Raw genomic sequence first — 20,580 nt, 5'->3', positions numbered from 1 at the left:
CATGTTGTCTGTGTTATGTGGATGGCCTTAAGCCCCTTTCACATGATTAGCATCAAGGATTCGATCCATGTCTCAACAAAAGCATCTTATGTTTTGACGCTTACATGAAAAGATACCATTACAGAAGGGTGATTTTATACCGTTGCTGGGAAGAAAGAAACCAGAGAACCATACACAATGAAAATGAAAGATCTCATGTTTGTAAGCTCAAAACAGAAAGAAAATCGCTTGTCAAATAAGAGTTCTTGAAACTTTTCTCATAATAAAGTTGTGTCATACAACTCAATGTGTCGCAATAGTGAATTGTCTGGTAATCCTTGTCTATATTATGAAATCTAAACAACAAATGAGTTTCATAGAACAATCGCTTGCCACAACTAGAGTTCATTGGAGTTAACCATGTGAAAAGGACTTAAATGAGTACTGAAATTCAGGTCTTGGTGTAAATCAGCAATAAAACATCCTAATTATAGAAATATTATCATAAAACATCAATAATGTCCTGAATTTTGGAGGCCCAGATCTGCTAAGGACCATGTCTTCCATCCGACCAATCCCATAAGGCTACAAGAAAAAGGAGGTGAGTCCTACACATAGCTGGTACACAAATACACCATCATCTGGTCTATATTGTGTAGTTCCATCAGCTTCACCCTCCAATCCCAGCAGACCTACAGCATTTAAAAACAAACAACCAGAACGACAAACCCAAAAGGACCTTTCAAGCATGTTTGAAGTAAAGGATGCTACATTGGAGCGTTTTTCAGGGTCGTCTTCGTATCAAATATTGAGCAACTTGAAAACTGAATAACAAATAAAAAACAAAAACAAATAAACAAACAAAACTTGACATAAAAAGGCAATCGTAACATTGTGGCAGTCAGTAAGAACCACTGTGCTAAATTACAATAGTGCTCCTTAATTATCACAAGCTTTAAAACAGAGCCTTGGGATTACATTCTCTAAACAAAATTACGGCATTTCTCCACACATGGACAAACAAAACCACTAAACACAAATAAAAATGATTGTCCGTTTACCATTTGGCGGCAAATAGTTCCAAAGCATCCAATAAAGGGCAAGATTCCGAAGTAGAACTCACATGGTTCCAAAATGGAACACAGGAAAAAAGAAAAACAGAATGACATTCCGCCATTCACTGTTTATTTTTGGTTCAGGACATGTTCATTCTCAAATAGTGCTTTAATTCTGCTCTTCTTTTGTTTTATTTGTTTGTTTGCACCTAGTGTTTACAAGCCCCACAGCTTTCCGAGGGGGAGTGGCGTCACCGTCAATCGGGAGTCCTTCATTATGGGATGGAAGTCATGGGGGGAGGGTCAAGCTGCCCTACGGAAACCATCGGAAAGGAGCTCCAGTTGGCAGCATCACCTTCTTGGAAAGACAGGAAAGACAGAGGAATGAAACAAGGAAAGAAAACAATGTGAGTCATTGATAATTTGACATAAACACCAACAGTAGAGCAACAAGGAAATGGGAACTGTCTCATTAAACTGGAATCTCGACCCTCATCTCCAGACCTTTTCCCTTTTCTGTTTCAAATCCCTCTCTTTCTGTGGAGCCAGACTTGCTAAGAACGTAAAGGGCTGAAATACCGCAGTGGTGCAAATGGCAGATTTTTTCCCAGCCTGCTTTGGGACTGGGCAGGGGTAGTCTTTGGCTGTGGGACTCTGGGAGAGTGGAGACAACGGCAGCATTTCCTGGGAAGACGTCCAGAACGAAAGAACGAAGGACCGAGGGAGAAAAAGAGGGAGGGGAGCATTCCCTTCATCATGAAGTAACATGCACAGGCAATGATTTCACCTTACATGACCTAGTCCCTCTCTCTGTTTCCCAAACACACTCTCCCACAGTCCTGCACTCTCATTACTCTCTGACAGGGTTTGGCGTTTGTATGCACGCACACATGCATCCAGACCCCCTTTTCCCTCACCGACCCCATAGACAAGCCAACACAGATGGGCTGTCGGCCCATGCACATGGCCAATCAGACAGAGCGTGAGTTCATGGACAGACACACACACTTTTTATTTTTTAACCCATCATCTCCTCTGTCTCTAAATCACACACAAACACACAAACACATACAAATACACAAGAATGAAAGTAAGAATAGTATTTTAATAATAATAATAATTATTAACAATAATATTTTAATGCAATTCTTTTTATTTCTATTTTTGTCAAAACTTAATGATTGTGCAACAAAATACAAACATCTATTTTGAATATGCTAATAATACACAATTATTATTATTATTATTATTATTAAAATAAAAATTATATTATAATTATGCTTTTATTACTTATGGTGATTGTTATTTTTCTTAATACTACTTTTTGTTATTTATGTAATTATATTGTTATTGTAATCATTGTTTATTTTATTGCCGTTTATTTATAATATATACATGTGTGAGTGTGTGTATATATATATATATATATATATATATATATATATATATATATATATATATATATATATATATATATATATATATATATATATATATTACAGTAGAAAAAATGTAAGTGGTGTTTGCTTGTGCAGAAGTCATCCCCACAATGCTAAGGTTTTATGGGTTGTTGTTAGGGTGGTGCTATGCAGCACTAATGACTTGCTTGTATTTTTTTATTTTTTATAAACACCACAAAATAAATGTCCAACGAGTATATGTAGTAAAGGTAAGCAGGTACAGATATATGTTGATATATTGTGTGTCGACCTGTCTTTGGCTCTTTCACACTGACACTGACACACGCTGTACCTAAAATACTTCAGCCACCTGGCTGTGAGACTGAGATTCCTCTACAAGAGGAAGGGGTGGCATCTGGAGGGCAATGTCTGAGGCCCCACCCACTTAATCTCTTTCTGCTTCCAGCTACATCAGGGACTTTCCGAGATACCACCCGCCACATGGACACAGTGAGATGTGTCATCATGCAGTAGACACACATCAACAAAAGTTGCCAGCAATGACATGCAAGGTAAGATCAATGGCCAGAAATCGAATGGGATTTGCACAAAACACACACACCTAACCTGGCTCAAAACACATGAAAGGTCCTACAAATGAAAACACATCTATCCATCCCAAACACACACACACATCAAAAAGTCAATAGACCCCCACACCACTGACTGTGACCTGTCAATAATGGCTCTTTAAACTCCATAAGTCCTCTATGCCTTATTCAACCACTAGACCAACCCTTCTGTCAATAAAAGCACACAATACACACACAGAGAGATATATGCAAACTCACCATAAATATATGCCTAAAACATTTTTAAAACAATGATGGACTGGTGCAGCTTGGATTGGTGCAACAAAATATTCCTTTTTTAGAACATAAAAAAAGATTCAATGTCATTGTTTACTGTCATCTTAGCAGTAGTGATGTTCATATGTGTTATTAGGGCAACTAAATTTACATTTATGAACTAGGCTGATGCTTTTTTCCAAAGTGATTTACACTGCATTTAAGGCATGCATGATATCAGTTCATGCATTCCCTGGGAATCAAACCCATGGCCTTGTCATTTCTAGTGCTATGCTTTATTGTTAGATCTACAAGAACTGAACACCAGCTAGTGACCAACCAGTACAGGACCTAGCAACACACAGGGACAGTCACTGAGTATGTACAGGATTTTAAGCAATACTTTACGCAAGTAGGCAAATGCACCACAAGCACACTGTCCCAAAGTGCTTGCATCTTTTGAAGCATCTTGGCAATGACACATCATTCTAAAAATGTGGCACTCAAATTAAAGCTACACTGTGTAACTTTTGACCCTTGAGCATTTGAAGTATAAAACTACTAAACAGAAGAACATTGTGTTGGTCATTATGTTAGTGCTGCTTTGGTTCTGCTATTCTGCTCAAATGAATGTGATGGCTTTAGACGGACCACTGTGTCCATGGTTACAAATGATTGCCTTTTCTGTATGAAAATATAGGCTTATATTTCTATTTACAGGTTAAAAATATAGAAATAAAGGCACACAGACCAAAGTAGTAACTGGTTAAGAGACTTGCATTGTTACCAACAAACAACAAAACTGGTTTGCTATAAATGTTGATTCATGTTTTATTACGGATACTGTCACTTTACATTTCAGCTTACAAACTAATTTCAGTTCGTGATTCAAGTTGTTGTGGCTTCAAACTACTTCCACTGTATACAGTAGTAGCCTGAACTTCTTTTCTTTATTTACAGATATGATGTAAAAAACAAACACACAAGAATGACAAATGTATGGGGAATCTGTCCCAATGGGTCTAAAATACAAATTAATATAGGTATCACAGTGATTTAAGGCAAGGCAAAACTGATGTATTCAGTAATTAATTAAATAATATACATTTTTAGTAAATTGTATTAATTTATTAATGAACAACAACAAAAATTTACAGTGTAGTTTTAAAAATGAGTTTTTTTTAATTCCACTGCCCTGATTCTCATGTTTTAAAAACATAAAAAATTCTGTGTGAATCACCTCTTAAGAATTAGCTATCATTAAATATATTTCCAGTTTAACTTGCTTTAAATTTCTAAGTGAGGTTATCTTGAAATTGTTGACTTCCAAGACAGTAGTTGACCTAAAAGCTGAAACTCTCTACAGATTTATGCTAATGCTCTATAGCGCCCCTTGCGGCAACATATTTGTTTTACATTATAGATTATGAATGCTACAAAATGTGAACATGTAGCTTCTAGCATTGGAATTCAAATACTTGCATGCGTTTTGAGCCTTATACTTTATAGAGACACATAAACACAAACTGAGACATCTAAGCTCTGGCACATACTGTACCAACACCTCAATCTTTACCTCACAGCTGTTATTCTCAAAGAAATCAAGCCGGTCAGTGGTCAATACACACCATAAACACAACCCCTCTCTCTCACACACACACACACACACACAGAGAGAGAGAGTTCATAATGACTTTCACTGGGTCTGTGTTTGCCTTTTCCTGCAATTCTATACACATAAACAGACACACAAATGCAGTTCAGGGCCTCTGGAGGACGAGAAAGAGAGGGGTTCTGGGACACATTGACACCTGGCGCTCCAGATGACAGACGCAAAGGCCAGATGGACCATATGAGGCTGCCACACGCACACAGAGACTCACACATGCGTGTATGTGAACATACATGAAAACAAACTCAAATGCTGTTAAAAAATAAATAGACAGTCGCACATCATGTATGAAAGGCCCCATCTGCACATTCACAAATTATTTTTATTACCTGTCAAACATTTATAACAAGTTTGCAGCATCAAGTAAAAACATGGACACATTTACCATTATTTAATTTTTTTAGCGACTTCTTATTTTTGCAGCAAAATCCAGTAATTTCGATGGGAATACTTGAAGATTTTGCAGTGTTGGCCAACAGAAAGCTGCTTGGTTTGAAAGTGACTATTGACATTAGACAACAGATCTTTTGCCTGCAAAAATAGCTAACATGATTGCACTCTGACGCAACAAAATCAGAACCCATTTGATATTTAGCATACAGATATATTGAGCAGGATTTTGAGACAATGAGATTTCTCTTGTGGATTGTGCCATTTAGTGCAATCAACCAAGATGTTTGGAATACCATACAAGCACTCTCTTGTTGAAGTAAATGGTATGTATACTATAAACAAAATGTAAATTTACCTACAGTACCAGACCTATTACAGTAAGGAGTACTGTATCACACAGTGCAATGTAATTGACCTTCCATTTCAAGTATGATGGATGATTTTTATATAATTTTTTACATATTTAATTAAAAAGGCAAAATTACCATTTTATTTAGAGTCATATGCAATGTGATGAGGTCATGTGACAACTTACTACTGTTTGAATCATTTATTGTGGAATAATGTCTACAGTTTTACTTACTATTTTTTAAAGACAATAGGCAGTTTGTTTTCGACAGTGTTCAGTAAGTAGTATGGTAGTTTTCCATTTCCAAACATACAGTATACATGATATGTAATAAATAGAGATACAAGAATATGTAATAAATAGAGATACAAGATATGTAATAAATAGAGATACAAGATATGTAATACATAGAAGGAGTGCTATGCTAGTATGCTATTTCCAAAGTCAGCTTTATAAATGGTTTTGTTGTGTTCAAGTCCTCCTGGGAATTTCATAATTACGATGTCAAGTGTGTTCAAATCACTTTGGTCCAAGTACTTTTTTTTATACAAAAATTCAAAAGATTTTTAAACTCTACGTTTACAAAATGAAGAATGCGCACTGGGATTTTTCAGCAAACTGAATCTTAATTGTAAAATAATATAGGATTTTGAATAGGCAACCTATAAAAAATTATAATTTAATTAATTTTAACAAATTTACCATTAATAAAGATGCTGCATCACCTACACGCCCCAGCTTAAAAACTCTGGGTTTCCCACTTGTAGTTACGACTTTGTGGTGACGTTCGTTCATGTTCACTTAGCTTGTAAATACGATCTTTCTGACATCACTTGAAAGCACCATATGCTATTGTCTTGGTGTGTTGGGTAGCCCCTCCCACAGTGAAATCTTATTGGTCCAAAGTCCCACATTCAGTACTTTTAGTAAAGACAGTAAACTTGATGCTGGAAACTTGTGCGTTGTGGCTGGTTGGAATCTGGTGTTATTTCAACATTTTATATTCATCCCATTCATTCAAATTCATTAAATGTGATAGCTGAAACTCTGAATCATCTCATCATAGCAGACAGTGAAGGGGAATGTTACCTGTGGAACATCATGATGCCTTAACATTTTCCTTGCAAGAAAAAAATATGCAACCAACTAGACCAATCTTACCATGACACCAGTCTCGCAAAGTTAGATCCTAACTAGCTTACATCAGCACAGACCCAGAGCTAATTTTCCCACACCTGAACCTGCCTGTAAACAAGGCAGAAACGTCTCAAATTACGGAGATGGGAAACCACATTCAGCTTGCCATTTGTCAGGATGAGTAATGCCCATATACTGCTTATGAAACACAAGCAGCATTAATTTATATGTAAACTGATGTAAAAACTAGGGCTTTTCAAAGGATCAAACATTATAGTTGAATTAATAATAATAATTAAAAAAATCTGATTAACTGATTTAATCACAATAAAGGCATTATATCACTGTTCCAAAAAATACAGATTAGGAGTAATGTACAGAGTTATGTGATATTATTTAAATGTTTTCTATATGCACAAGCGTGAGATGGGCTAATTTGTTTTCCAGTTGGGGTCACAATGCTTTTTTAAAAAGTGTCTTATTCTAAACAAATCTGCATTTGTTTGAAAAACAACTCAGTAAAATAGCAATATTGCAAAATAGTATTACAAATAAAAAAAGAACAGTTTCTACCTTAATATATTTGATAATAATTATTTCTGTGATGATAGAAACTGAATTTTCGGCATAATTTCTCCAGTCTTCTGTGTCACACGATCCTTCAGAAACTATTCTAATACGCTGATTTGCTGCTCAATAAACATTTCTTATTATTACTATATTATTATCAATGTTGAAAACATTTGTGCTGCTTAATTTTTTTGTGGAAATAACTGAATTTATTTGAAAGGGAAAATTATAAAAGTCTTTACTGTGACATTTGAACAATTTAATGCATTTGTGCAAAATAAAACTATTAATTTTTTTTTTTTAAGAGCCCAAAATTTTTAACAGTAGTGTAAATTGCTGAGAAGGTAGAAAATAGTTTGCTACTGTATGTGTCAGAGGTCATGATTTTACTACATTAATAGTTTTATTTTGTTATTCATTTTTGACTTCTTAACTTTTTAACTGCACTAAAATAACACATTAAACTAACAAATCTACTGAAATCCATTTTTAAACAAAATCCATAGTAAAGTCCAAAAATCATTTGCAATGAACTGAAGTCATTTACACAAAACTGATCCCTAAAATTATTTACACAGAAATTTGTTCTGCTTGTGTCAAAAACTTTTATTTTTTACTTTTAGCTGCTTTTATCCACAGGGATAGTAGATCGAACAGGAAACAATAAGGAGATTAGGGGAGAGAATCAAGACAATACACAAACTTGCAGCACCTGCATGAGCATCACAGCTCAATGTGTCAGAAGTGTGGCCTATTATGCCATGGTTCCCATGCAGATGATGCTAGCTTGCATTCAGGCAGAATTCAGTGAGAATGTTTATGAATTTACTGTGCATTGCTCACCATCTTACCTCAAGCCCGCCAGCAGGTTTCTTTTTGAGCTCTTCGCACTTGCGGAACTTGCAGATCTGATGGCCGGTTTTGCGGTTGCGGCAGCTGCTGCACTGTTCGCAGTTAATCCTGCGCCGGCAAGGTGGACAGAGGCCGCATCGCTTCCGCTTTTTCTTCCCATTAGCGCTGATGGCTGAAGAAATCTCGCTCTGCGTTTGCTGGTGTTCCGACGTGCCTGTCACATGCGAGAGTGCCCCATCAGCGAGGAACACTCCCGCTGGCGTCATTATGAACAGCCCCGGGTGATAAGGAAAACTCCCGCCCACTCCGCCATTGCCAAGCAATGGGAAGTCCATCACACTGCCCAGCGAATCAGAAGCAGAGACGGTCTCCATGTCCCCGCCCACACTGACACTGGATGGGTCGCTGACGGGAAGCAGCATCCCCGCCCGTCGCAGAAGCTCGGCGGCCTGGGCGAGATGCAGGCCACTCGGAGAGTCCAGAAGACCAGACATCAATGCAGCCCGGTCCAGTTTGGCGTACCCGACTTGTGACCTGTGCTGGCTAGCGGTAGAGTGAGCTTTGACACCTGTCGCCACCATTGAGCTCTGGGCGAGTCTGTTAGCGTTCGCGACACTGGCCACAGCGGCGGCCGAGCAGGTTGCGATGTACTGCGAGAGAGCTCTTGAACGCTTCAGGCTTTTGCTGAGTGGAGCGCTGATGATGCCACTGCGGTTTCTCCGTTCCACCACTGGGGATGAGTCTTCATCCCCGCAGCAGCTGTCCTGCGCCTCCTCATCCTCTACAGCTCGACTTCCCTCCATGGACCCTCCACTGGCAGACATGGGCCACGACGTGAAGGGGAGGGAGAGGGAGATGTTGGAGTTTAGGATGAACAGGGAATAGAGTTGCAATGTTCCTACAAGGACTGAAGCCAAGATGAGATTGACGTGTGCACAGCTGGAGAATCAGACCACTGGAGCGGCGGTCCACACTAGTCGAGTCTAAAGAACATCTCAGGGGTCCGTTCACTATGTCCTGAGAATCCTAGAAAGGGAAAATAGTACACATAGAGGTTAAAGACAGCATGGTTTGATTAAATGTATGGTAGATGTAAAGATAAATAATAATGGACATAATTTTTAAATAAATAATTTTTTTTCTTATGTTCCCCTAGGCTGCATTTATTTGATCGAAATAGAGCAGTGAAAACATGAAAATATTATTACAATTTAAAATAACTGTTTTCTTTTTTAATATATTTAACATTTGATTTATTTCAGATTCAAAGCTGATATTTCAGCTCTCAGAATCACATGATCCTTCAGAAATTATTCTGATTTGGTGCTAAATTATTATTATTATCAATGTCAAATTTTTCCTGCTTATTTTCTGAATCCTTTGATTAATAAAATGTTCAAAATAACAACATTTACTTGAAATAGAAATCTTTAGTATTTTTTTTTTTAATCTACTGCAAAATTTTGATTGGTAATGTATTACAATTTCCACAAAAATATTAAGATTTAATATTTAGCACTATTTTCAACATTGATAATAATAATAAATGTTTCTTGAGCAGCTAATCAGTATATCCGAATGATTTCTGAAGGATCATGTTAAACTGAAGACTAGAGTAATGGTGCTTTTTTCAACTTTGCATCACAGGAATAAATTACCTTTTAAAATATACTAAAATATAAAACTGTTTTTTGAATTGTAATAATATCTCTCAATATTACTGTTTTTACTGTATTTTTTGATCAAATAAATTCAGCTTTGGTAAGAATAGGAAACTTCTTTCAAAATAATGCAAAATGTATTCCAAACTTCTGATCAGTGGCATATATCCAAATCTAAAGAGCATGAGGAACACATCACGTCTGCCTCACCCGTCAACCGCAAATTAAATGATGTGATTCGTCTCGGCACAATATCACACTTCATCCTTAAATGCTAAAAAACATTTTAATGAATCTAATTCTTCCAAAATAATCATGTCTATAAACATATGCCATTTTATTTGTTTATTGTTTTGCCCTGCTGAAATAGGTGCAATTTCATGGTAATAAATAATGTACTGCTTGCTGTGGCCTCATCTGACCCATTTAGATTCCTTAGCCAACATTTATGTTTTACACATAATATCTGTCCTACATATGTGTTTTAGTAACAATTACACTTTGTTCTGTGTGAACTGTGAAGCTCATGAGAAAAAAAAAGAAGAAAATTTTGTGTGGATATTGAATTGGGCGGTTTGAGCCTGTAAAATTGTTATATTTCATAACCTTTACGTGTGGAAGCCCGTTCCTTGTGACAGCAATTCCCCTTTAGTGAGAGACGTCTATCAGGGTCCACAGGCGGTCTGTTCTATCATGAAACCAGAATCGTGAGCTCAAGCGCAAAGCCCCTGGGGTGATCCGACAGTGAAATCAGGATGTCTAGGTGCAAGCTCACCCACACTGACGCACATACACGCGCTCGTCAATGACTTAACATTTCAATTAACTGCCAAGCCTCAGTAAATCATGCTATTGGTAATAATCAGAGAAAAAAACATCTTAGGTTGTGAGTGACTGCCCACGAAGATGGGGTAATTGGGTATTCATTCATACAAACATGCATGAATGAAAGAATGTGTAAATAAATAAATAAATATGCATGTTAGTGAGAGTGGGGCTTGTTGTCACACAGGGAAGATGTCTCAGTAACTATAAGTTTTTAAATGTTGGTGTCAAATGAGTATTTTTCATAAATATCAGATTGGTTGTTTTAAATGGTATAATTTACAGTAATGTTGGCTAAAACAATGCATTAATATTAAATGATTTAATATTATTAATTACTATAATAGTACTAATATTACTATTGTGAATTTCCATTTTGATGTTTCATTTATAATTTTTTATATTTCATAACTGTTTTACTGTGTGACTTTTGTTATTTAATGACAAATTCCATTGTGACAACTTACCCCATAGTGTGACAACATGCCCCGCTATAAGAGCATGCTGTCACAATAGGTTAACATGTGATAAATGAACGTTACCTTTTTTTTAGGTAATAAACACTATAATGTTTGTGTCTATTTAAAAATAAACCTACTGTATGCTCCATAATGAAAACTGTGACAACTAGCCCCGGTCATCACAATAAATGTAGAGTAGGCTATTTCTTAATAATCTAAAAAAATCCACTTACTGGTGAACACTATGTATTAAGTTGATTCAGTCATACAAATCATATATCTGACCTGATTAAAAACATATAAAACACACTTTTACTGTAAGTTACCTGGCAAAACATTTGTATAGAGTACTCTATCCGTTAGCGAAACATATGACCATATCAATTATAATTACATCACATCCACATCAAAGACCTGTGCGTACTACTGGAGACAGGTAGCTCTCATCTGCAGGTAAACCAAGACAAAACCTGCATCAGTAAATTATTGACCTGGCTTACAGATAAATAAGTTTCTAGCAACAGTCCGAATGCCCATTCAGCAATTGCCTCATGTCAAATGCATGTCAAACATATAGCCTACGAGGCTCACATGCACTTGGAAATTGCTGTGTCCAGTATTGCGGCGAGGGACAATAGCGTGACTTAGAGAGATCTGGACATCACCAGGGAACAATAGCCAAACCTGCACAAATAGCCCAACTCTGCCTAAACAAGATGACCTGCTCATCAAGATCTACATGTTTTGTCAATCACCTCAATTAAACCTTTCCCAGATCAATCCCCCAAACAGACCAGGATAAACTGCATATATTCACGTTAGATTGTTTAAATAATTAAAATGCAAATAGCACCACAGACAAAAAGTTTGCATGTGACTCATAACAGATTAATAATAAACAGCACATATAACTTGCAGTCATACTTAATAATCTCCAAGAGGACTTCTGAATAATTCAGACATTCCCACTCGGTAAAGCCCACATGTTTTAATCCAGACAACCAATAAAAATGAAAATGTCACAATCGTATGTTTACAGTGACCACAGTACAGCCAAACAACAAACAAATTCCCGTGAATGCAACTATTCCGTGCGCATTATTTGGTTACGCGTGGCAAAGTTGCACCAATGCAGTTAATGCATATGGGCAAATTATCAAGCAGATGTAACGCCGATCATTTAGAAAGTAAAACAAAATCCCTTTTGTCTCATCTCGAGCGACGTGTCTATGGTGACAGCGCGCGGTATGCGCCAACACGTCGCGGTGGTTAAGCACATTCCCTTGTTATTTCACTGCCAACTTGTTCGTCTTGGCTGGATGTCATTGTAACTTTGAACAGTCCTCAACAAAGTCTCATTCCCCTCCGTTTGATAAATATAGGGCATCTGCATATTTGCAAACACAGGCGTCTTTTCTTTTGCACCGCTCGTGAGCCGAGGGGAGCGTTCCGACTGTCCGAGCGGTCCGGTGCTCTCACGCGCTGCGGAGATTTATATATAAAAGAGAGAGAGAATAAAAGGTAAAAGAGCCAAACGAAGGCAAATGCTCACCCAGACTGAATTATTCTCGCTGCTTCCTTCAGCAAAGCCCAAACACCGGCAGATACACGCAGAACGCACTTTGTCCGAGAGCGAGCGCGTGCGCTCCTCCAGCCTCTCGCGTTTCTCTATCCCACCTCCACATCCTCGCGCCCGGAGAAGAACATGCAAACACATTTCATAGATTTTTGGAGCTTCACACAAAAACCGAAGTGGACTTTCCGTCACGGGGGAAAAAAAAGAAAAGAAATAAACCTTAAAGAGGTGTGGATGCGCGCGAGGGCTGTCTGTTTCTCTGTGCATATGAGAGTAAAATATTGAATGAAGTATAGTTTTGGGAGGGCTGAACTTAGCCCATTGTTGACTCCATTCTTAATGGCTGTTGGCTGCGCTAATGATTGATTTATTATATCAGAACGTTTACACATTCATGCTTTCCAGGAACCTGAGGCTGATTGCTATTTTAATATGCAAAACACGCTTCCTAAATAACCATTCACTCATCTGAAATATAACCCTATTGGGTGCTCTATAAATGAAAATAAAATGCAAATTGTAACTAACAATTGCACGTTCATGGAAATTTAATAATAACAACAATAAAACAATTATTTGTATTACTTGTATATTTATGCAATTTGATATTGTTTTAGCACATTTGATATCAAATTGATTTTAATTCGTATTATTAATAATAATTTATGCATTAATTATTAAATCAACATTACCTAAAGTTTTTATTGCTTATAGTATATTTTAATTAAATATCGCATGTATTTAATTAATGCGTTTAACAACAATGTACTGTATTTATTTTTTATATTAGGCATATATTAATATTCATTTTATATTAACTGTTCTATAATGAATATCAAAGCAACTTATTCATGTATTTAATAGGAGTACTCATTATATTTATTAATTAATTATTTTGTAATCAATGAATTTCAGTGCAATCTATTAATGCATTTTATAAGAATACCCATATTGTTAATATTATTTAATAAATTATTATATTTTTAGGTAAATTATTTTTTATAATTAATATCAATGCAATTTATTAATGTATTTATTAATATGAGTACCCATTAACTATACCCCTATAAAAAATACATTCATTTCAGTTTCTCTAACAGCATATAAAGTGTTATTAATCTTTGTGAAGAAATCAAAGGAACTGGACTTGTTACCAAAATCGTCGTGTTTTCTCTGTGTTGATGACTTCATCTGTGACCGAAGAGCCATTTTGCTGTGGGTCCATCATTTGTCCGTCCGTCCGTCCAGTCGCTCCTCCTCGTCGCTTCGAGTCCACTCCACCTCTTGTGAGCGTCCTGTGTGTCTGGCAGGCGGCCAGCTGAAGTGTGGGGAAGTGACACCGCCAGGGCGGCAGAAATTTTCCTCCGTTTCGGGCTCCTTCCCAATCGCAGACGGGCGCGCGTGCATTGGCTGGAAAGTGGAACAGCTCGTCAGGGACGATCAATGCGGATCGATGAGTGCGGCGCTGCTGGCCGCGGGTTTAAGGGGGGTTGCGTGTTACAGTCCTCCACAGCTGCATTAAGGGGAAAGTTTAGCCTTGAGTAAAGTGACAATCCTTAACGGCTCCACTTCCCATCATAGTTTTTTCTTTTCTTTTCCATTTATCTGTATTCACAAAACGCTAAATTATATTCTAAGAGCATGGAATTAAGTTTTCGCTTACAATAGGTCTACGTCCTGGGTTAATACTATGGAAGCATACTGTAGCCCACTTCAAAAATACTATAGTATTACCATCATGGTTATGTCCAAAAATATTGGGATACGGTACGATTAACATATTCATTTATACATTTTTTTTTACACGTGAATGGTTGAACTCAAATGTATGGTAGCATCCATGTACCACGTTCCACACCATTGCATTCTTGGAAGTTTACAACTTTTTGGACTGTACCAAAACTGTACCATGGCACACAGCCACAGCACTTTTTGAAAGGGATGGCACTCAGTAGTATATCAATACTGTGGTATTAGATCATAGTTGTGTGTCCAAAAACATTTTAGCACTTTGGTAATTTGATACTTGTTTTATGTTTTATATACTTTAAATCATACAACAATTATACTATAATTTATTAATATTTATAAATATAATTATATAATTTATTTATTTAATATATTAAGATATATACGAAAAATTAAATAGATTTACACAATATAATATATAAAGAAAAAATCAATATAAACTATGTCTAATATAATTGATTTTTATAAATTGAGAAAAAATAAATATGTATATTTATAAATAAATATAAATATTTATAAATATCAACCATATCTAAATCAATCTATATATATATATATAGCAATAATATAATCAGTGTAAAGTGGATTACTCAGAGCACTATTCCAGGATGCTTGACTTGAGCCAGGGTTGTTTGTGAGCTCATTGACCAGACCTTTGAGTCCTGAGTTGCATCACACCCTGAGTTCACTCTGGAGGTCCTTGCTATGTGACAGAACACAGATCGTCTCCAAATGAAGCCACATGACAGATCATTAAAATAAGTAAATAAATAAACAAATAAACACTTGCCTATCCTTGAGGCCACATTATTCCCAGATAAGTTTTAAGACCTCAGGTCCCCTCCTCTCTGAGGATCTGGGGGGGATTGTGTGGTGGTGATTGGGGGGGGGGGGCGTTGGATTAACGTCACATGGCTCTCTCTGGCATCCAGACACATGACCCGCTCCACAGGAGGGGATAAAACCCACTTGAAAGACTACTGCATAGAGATCGAGGGAGAGGGTGGGGGGGGGGGGGGGGGGGGGGCAAACGTCCAGTTTTCTTAGACACTGAGGAATGCTGTCGGCCTGCTTCTCGAATGCAGAAATGAAGTAGACTCATTGCCCCATGAGATCCTTTCCATATTTCTTCTGCTCTCTCTGTTTCTCACTCCTGTGAGTTACCTGTGGTAACTTGGGCACCATGTTGTGACTGAGATCTCCACGGCCCCCATCCACATACTGTTTCAAAAAGATATATTAGACAAGGAATTACCAGCATACTGTTAATGGACTTGATATTGGTCTCTATTTCACTAGCAATTTCTTTTTTAGAGATTTGTTTAGAGAATTTATTTAGCCTATCCCATGCCAATCTGCTACGAAGATGAATCATAGCTAAAATTGTGTGCCTATTTCAGGAGAGGTATACAAGTATTTTCCAAGCAATTAGCGGATTGATAATTTTCTCCTAGTAGATGATAAAATCATTATATTTTTGTAGATTTACATTGAAATAGGTTTTCATGTGCCTACCTTTAACCTCACGGATTACCAAACTCAAGGTTTCTGTAATACGTATACACCATATATCTAGATATGCCAAAAATTCACTTCCAAATTAATCACCTTTAATACATTTATATTGGTAAATATGGTGAATGGTAAATATGCATGGTAAAAGTTCAACAACCTTGAATCCGGTGCAAAATCCGCATGGAGGTAACTTTTTGCCTCACATTTCCTTCGCACAGCATTATAGATCATGAGGTCATGTTTACCGTTGCTCTGTGAAATTTTGTCAAGAAATCCAGTCATTCCAATAGAAATCCACATTTTCGCGCGAGGGCGAAAAAAATTCCCAACGCTGTTATCACAGTGTGCTTAAGCTGACCAACAGAAAGATACTTGGTTTGAAACAGACTTCTGAGAAATGTGCTTCATACATCATTACATGGACAACACAATGGACCTTTTTTTTTGCCAGAGAAATAATACAAATTTGATAATGTGACCGTACTTTCACAATGAAAAACCTACATAAAACTGAAAAACACCATAATAAAGATGCAAGAACAGTATTTAAAAATCAACTATAACTCTTTAAAATAAACGCAAGAGCACTGAACTGATACAGCGGCTCCCTCTGGTGGCTGTACGCGGAACTGCAAAAGGGCGACCTCCATTATTTCCTGTGTTTTGCAACATTACAGGAAGTAGATCACATTGTCTCCCACATCCTGTTTTAAAACTCTAGCTGTTATAACCCTGCCAAACGACACAAGGGTGTACATTTCAAATTATGTTTATTCAAAATGTACATCTCTATCGTACAGCAAAATACACATGGCGTCGTATAACACATCATGATAGAAAATATATTTTTATGCTGCTTTCAAATGGAACCTGGTTTAGTTTTACACCCAATATGGTAAAAACTGCACAAATGTTCAAGTCATAATCACTGAAATGTTAATGAAACTGCGTAGTAGTTCTGACATCCTCTCATTCACATTCATCTGCTCTGTGGTGCCGAGATATTTTACAGTATATTTAAAGCACATTTCAACGATACGGTTTGTGTTAGAGGCGGAGAGAAAGATCAAGTGCAAAACCACACGTTTACAGGAAATACAGTATGTTTGCTGATGCATGTCTGCAGTGCTACAGGAAGTCCTTATGTAGATGAGAAATATTAGCATCGAGAATTACAGTTATTGTGATATTTAACACTAAACCAGTGTTCCTGTGGCTCAGTGGTAGAAAACAGCGTTATCAGCACAAAAGGTTGTGGGTTCAAGTCCCAGGGAACACACATACTGGTAAAAAAAATAATAACAAAATAAAATGTGTAGCTTTGGATAAAAATGTCAGCTAAATGCATAAATGTAAAATTCCTCAAGGGAAGTCGTGGCCTAATGGTTAGAGAGTCGGACTCCCAATCAAAAGGTTGTGAGTTCGAGTCCCGGGCCGGCAGGAATTGTGGGTGGGGGGAGTGCATGTACAGTGCTCTCTCCACCTTCAATACCATGACTGAGGTGACCTTGAGCAAGGCATTGAACCCCCAACTGCTCCCTGGGCGCCGCAGCATAAATGGCTGCCCACTGCTCCTGTGTGTTCACAGTGTGTGTGTGTGCACTTCGGATGGGTTAAATGCAGAGCACAAATTCTGAGTATGGGTGACCATACTTGGCTAAATGTCATCATCAATTGCATCACTAACACGGATGCAAGCTGAGTATTTAGGGGTTTTTCTTCTTTATGATCAGAGGTCCAACATTATCGGCAGTTTCCTCATTGTGTTTGGTGTGCGCGCCGTCACAGTAGGGAAACTGTCCAGGGAACAAACCAATACATACAATTCACAACCACACATGATGATCTTTCAGACAGTATGATGTTGACATTTTTAACAATATGAAAACTTTTCTTATGATTACTCTACAAAACAAATCATTAAATATTTCACAATCAAAAGAAACGTGTACCACATCCTGAAGGGGGCGTTTTTACGATTATACTAAAAGACCTTACTTGCTAAATAAGTATCAACTATATCAGATGACACAAGACATGAAGAAGGTTGAGTATAACAGGATTTCTTTAAACAATGTTTTCATCTTGTTATTAATTTAGAGGCCTTTGAATTCTGCTGATACATTATTCTTTATATGGATAAAAACGATTCATACAGATGAGCTATAATCAGACTAGCGGGATCATTCAGCACAGGCATAAAGAATCAACACACCATCCTATTAATATGAACTCAATCACATGATCCACTGAGGAGGTTTCACTCACTTTCTTGGACCTCCAGCAGCGGCAGTAGACGGCCTTGTTGCCGATGTCCTCCATGTCGAAGCTGTGGACTACTTTGGGGCTGTCTTTGTTGATTGTCATGTTGACCCTGCACTTGGGGCTGCTCTGTGAACTGAAGTAGCGTGTCAGCAGGTAGGTGCTCAGAGCAGCGGCCGCTGCAACGGGAATGATGGTGGTCAGCTGATCTGCAAATGTACGCATGAGGAGGCACTCGTTTTTGTGAGGGCCGAATAACTGCATTATCTCAGCATTTGAAATAAGTCCATCCTTAGCTCAGAAAATAAGACTGAATAGTATGTGGTCATATTTTAAAGCTCCCTGGTTCCAATAAAAATACAAATAAAATGATTTTCTATCTTCATCATCACTTATTTATATATTTTATACAGCCTAATCCAATAGCTAAATATAATCCATATTATTTTCTCAAATTAAGAAAATGTGAATTTAAATTTAAAACGCCAGGTAGTTATTAATTAACAGTTTGGAACAAACTACTTGCCGTTTGGAACAAACTACTTGAGACAAAATAACTATGTTGCAGCCTTAAAACTAATGTTATGCATGTAAATATTACAACTGTAGCACACATTTAGCTTATACAGCTTTTAGTGCCCTATAAAACACATGCAGTACAGAATAAAGGTGTTTATTGATATTATAGAGCAGGGATGAGCAACTTTAATAATGATGAGGGCCAGTAGCCTACTTTTTCTCCTTTATATCAAGGGGCTAGATTACTAATTCACATCCACACACCTTTTATACCGTCGTACTTACTTTCCCTTTTAATGAAGGAAATCAGAGTATAATTTACTTTGTTTTAAAAGATTTTATTAACTATGAAACTTGTGAAGTTATGCAAATTAAAATTGGAAATTTAGTTGTCAGTTGACGCTAATATTACCCCAACAAGCCACTGTAAACATCTCAATTGCATTGTCTGTAAATTTGCAACAAACAAATGTACAGAGGTGCAAAATGTAAGATTTCGGTTTAGGGTTGGGGTAGGAGTAGACGTTAATAAAACACAATCTCATAGGTAGACATTATCTATTGTTAACTATTGGTAAATCCAAGGAGTACATCATCTCAGACTGTAAATCCTGGTCAGGTGAGAAGGATTCACTCTTAACTAATCATAGTATGATAGCAATTCTTTGACAACATCACTTGATCACTGACATCTCGACATGACATATTATAAAGCTAGAGTAAACTGTTTTATAGTTCAGCTGCAAACGTATTTTAGCATGTTTTTTAGTTGTGAATGTGGACGAATCGTACATAAAACAATCGAGTTTATCAAGCTCATGATATATCGCATAACAAATGATGCAGAGCGACATGGCAACAATATGCATCTTTATTATCTACTAAAACACCACATTCATTTAAATATACTTTAAATATAAAAGCGATAATTGTATTTGAATGTTTAAGTCAACGCAACATATGTAGCCTACTTATGTGCATGTTAAATAGCATAGCACAACATAATGTATAATCTAAAAGGAATACAACACAGAATCAAACACGCTGACAAATGGGTGTTGATCCTTTCTGAAATTGCTAGACTGCAATCGATCAAGGTTGCCATCGGCTTTATATTAAAATAAAACACCACTCTTACCTTTAGAAACCTTAAAACCCGGTATAAGCCCCGGTTTAATCAGAGCTGAAAGCCCTGGCACTTGGGATGCCATGACAGAAGGGTAGTTTGGACTTCAAATTAAAAGGGCACCACAAGGTCTGAGACGCTGAACCCGAGTGGCGGCGTCACTGCAGAAACTCTGCGTGATTGCGTCACTAGATATCTGACCAATGGCTGGACAGCGCTGTTCACGCGCACTGCTAGTTCAGATTCCTGTAAACATGGGGCCCAGATCCCTCGTTAGTGTGCAGCTGGCAGTGAGGGTTTTTGTTATACTTTTCATCCCTGATATTTAAATGTTATGTAATATTAAAGGTTACATAAATGTCAAACATTTAAAGCCTATGCACATCTATGCTCTTAAAATAACTTTAACACTTCACTTTAACCTGAATCAAAAGATTTTAGTTAAAATAAAAAAATAATAAAAATGGTCTCCGATCTATGGACAACCAAAGTATTAAAAAAAACTTGGTAAATGATACAAATAAATTCATATATTTTTTTAAATAGCCCATATAACACTTCATGATTTCACCTTTATGAAATATTAACACAAACTGCACATGGGGCATTAAATTGATCCAGTCATTTTAAG

At 37.0% G+C, this 20,580-nt stretch overlaps 2 protein-coding genes across 8 annotated transcripts; both read right to left on the bottom strand.

The window, feature by feature from the left end:
* Positions 1-362: 362 nt before the first annotated feature.
* LOC132113895 (CXXC-type zinc finger protein 5-like) lies at positions 363-14,196 on the bottom strand. Of its 6 annotated transcripts, XM_059521938.1 has the most exons (4): positions 13,933-14,196; positions 12,755-12,888; positions 8,255-9,281; positions 363-1,392 (listed from the first exon to the last, which is right to left on the bottom strand). In XM_059521938.1, exons 3-4 carry the CDS (start codon positions 9,077-9,079, stop codon positions 1,348-1,350), a joined length of 870 nt encoding a protein of 289 aa, XP_059377921.1. In that variant the 5' UTR covers positions 9,080-9,281; positions 12,755-12,888; positions 13,933-14,196; the 3' UTR covers positions 363-1,347. The 6 variants fall into 6 exon arrangements, with proteins under 6 accessions (XP_059377921.1, XP_059377922.1, XP_059377926.1 ...); XM_059521939.1 differs by lacking the exon at positions 12,755-12,888; XM_059521943.1 differs by lacking the exon at positions 13,933-14,196 and having other exon boundaries at positions 8,247-9,281; positions 12,755-13,245.
* Positions 14,197-16,795: 2,599 nt separating this feature from the next.
* On the bottom strand, positions 16,796-20,235 carry LOC132114275 (CDGSH iron-sulfur domain-containing protein 1-like). Of its 2 annotated transcripts, none has more exons than XM_059522386.1 (4): positions 19,962-20,235; positions 18,311-18,513; positions 17,732-17,838; positions 16,796-17,421 (listed from the first exon to the last, which is right to left on the bottom strand). In XM_059522386.1, exons 1-3 carry the CDS (start codon positions 20,032-20,034, stop codon positions 17,749-17,751), a joined length of 366 nt encoding a protein of 121 aa, XP_059378369.1. In that variant the 5' UTR covers positions 20,035-20,235; the 3' UTR covers positions 16,796-17,421; positions 17,732-17,748. The 2 variants fall into 2 exon arrangements, with proteins under 2 accessions (XP_059378369.1, XP_059378370.1); XM_059522387.1 differs by having other exon boundaries at positions 18,311-18,483.
* Positions 20,236-20,580: the final 345 nt, after the last annotated feature.

Source organism: Carassius carassius, chromosome 33 (genome assembly GCF_963082965.1).
Source record: "Carassius carassius chromosome 33, fCarCar2.1, whole genome shotgun sequence".
Classification (NCBI taxonomy): Eukaryota; Metazoa; Chordata; class Actinopteri; order Cypriniformes; family Cyprinidae; genus Carassius; species Carassius carassius.
The sequence above is the reverse complement of the archived record's forward strand: the minus strand, read 5'-3'. Positions and strand labels throughout refer to the sequence as shown.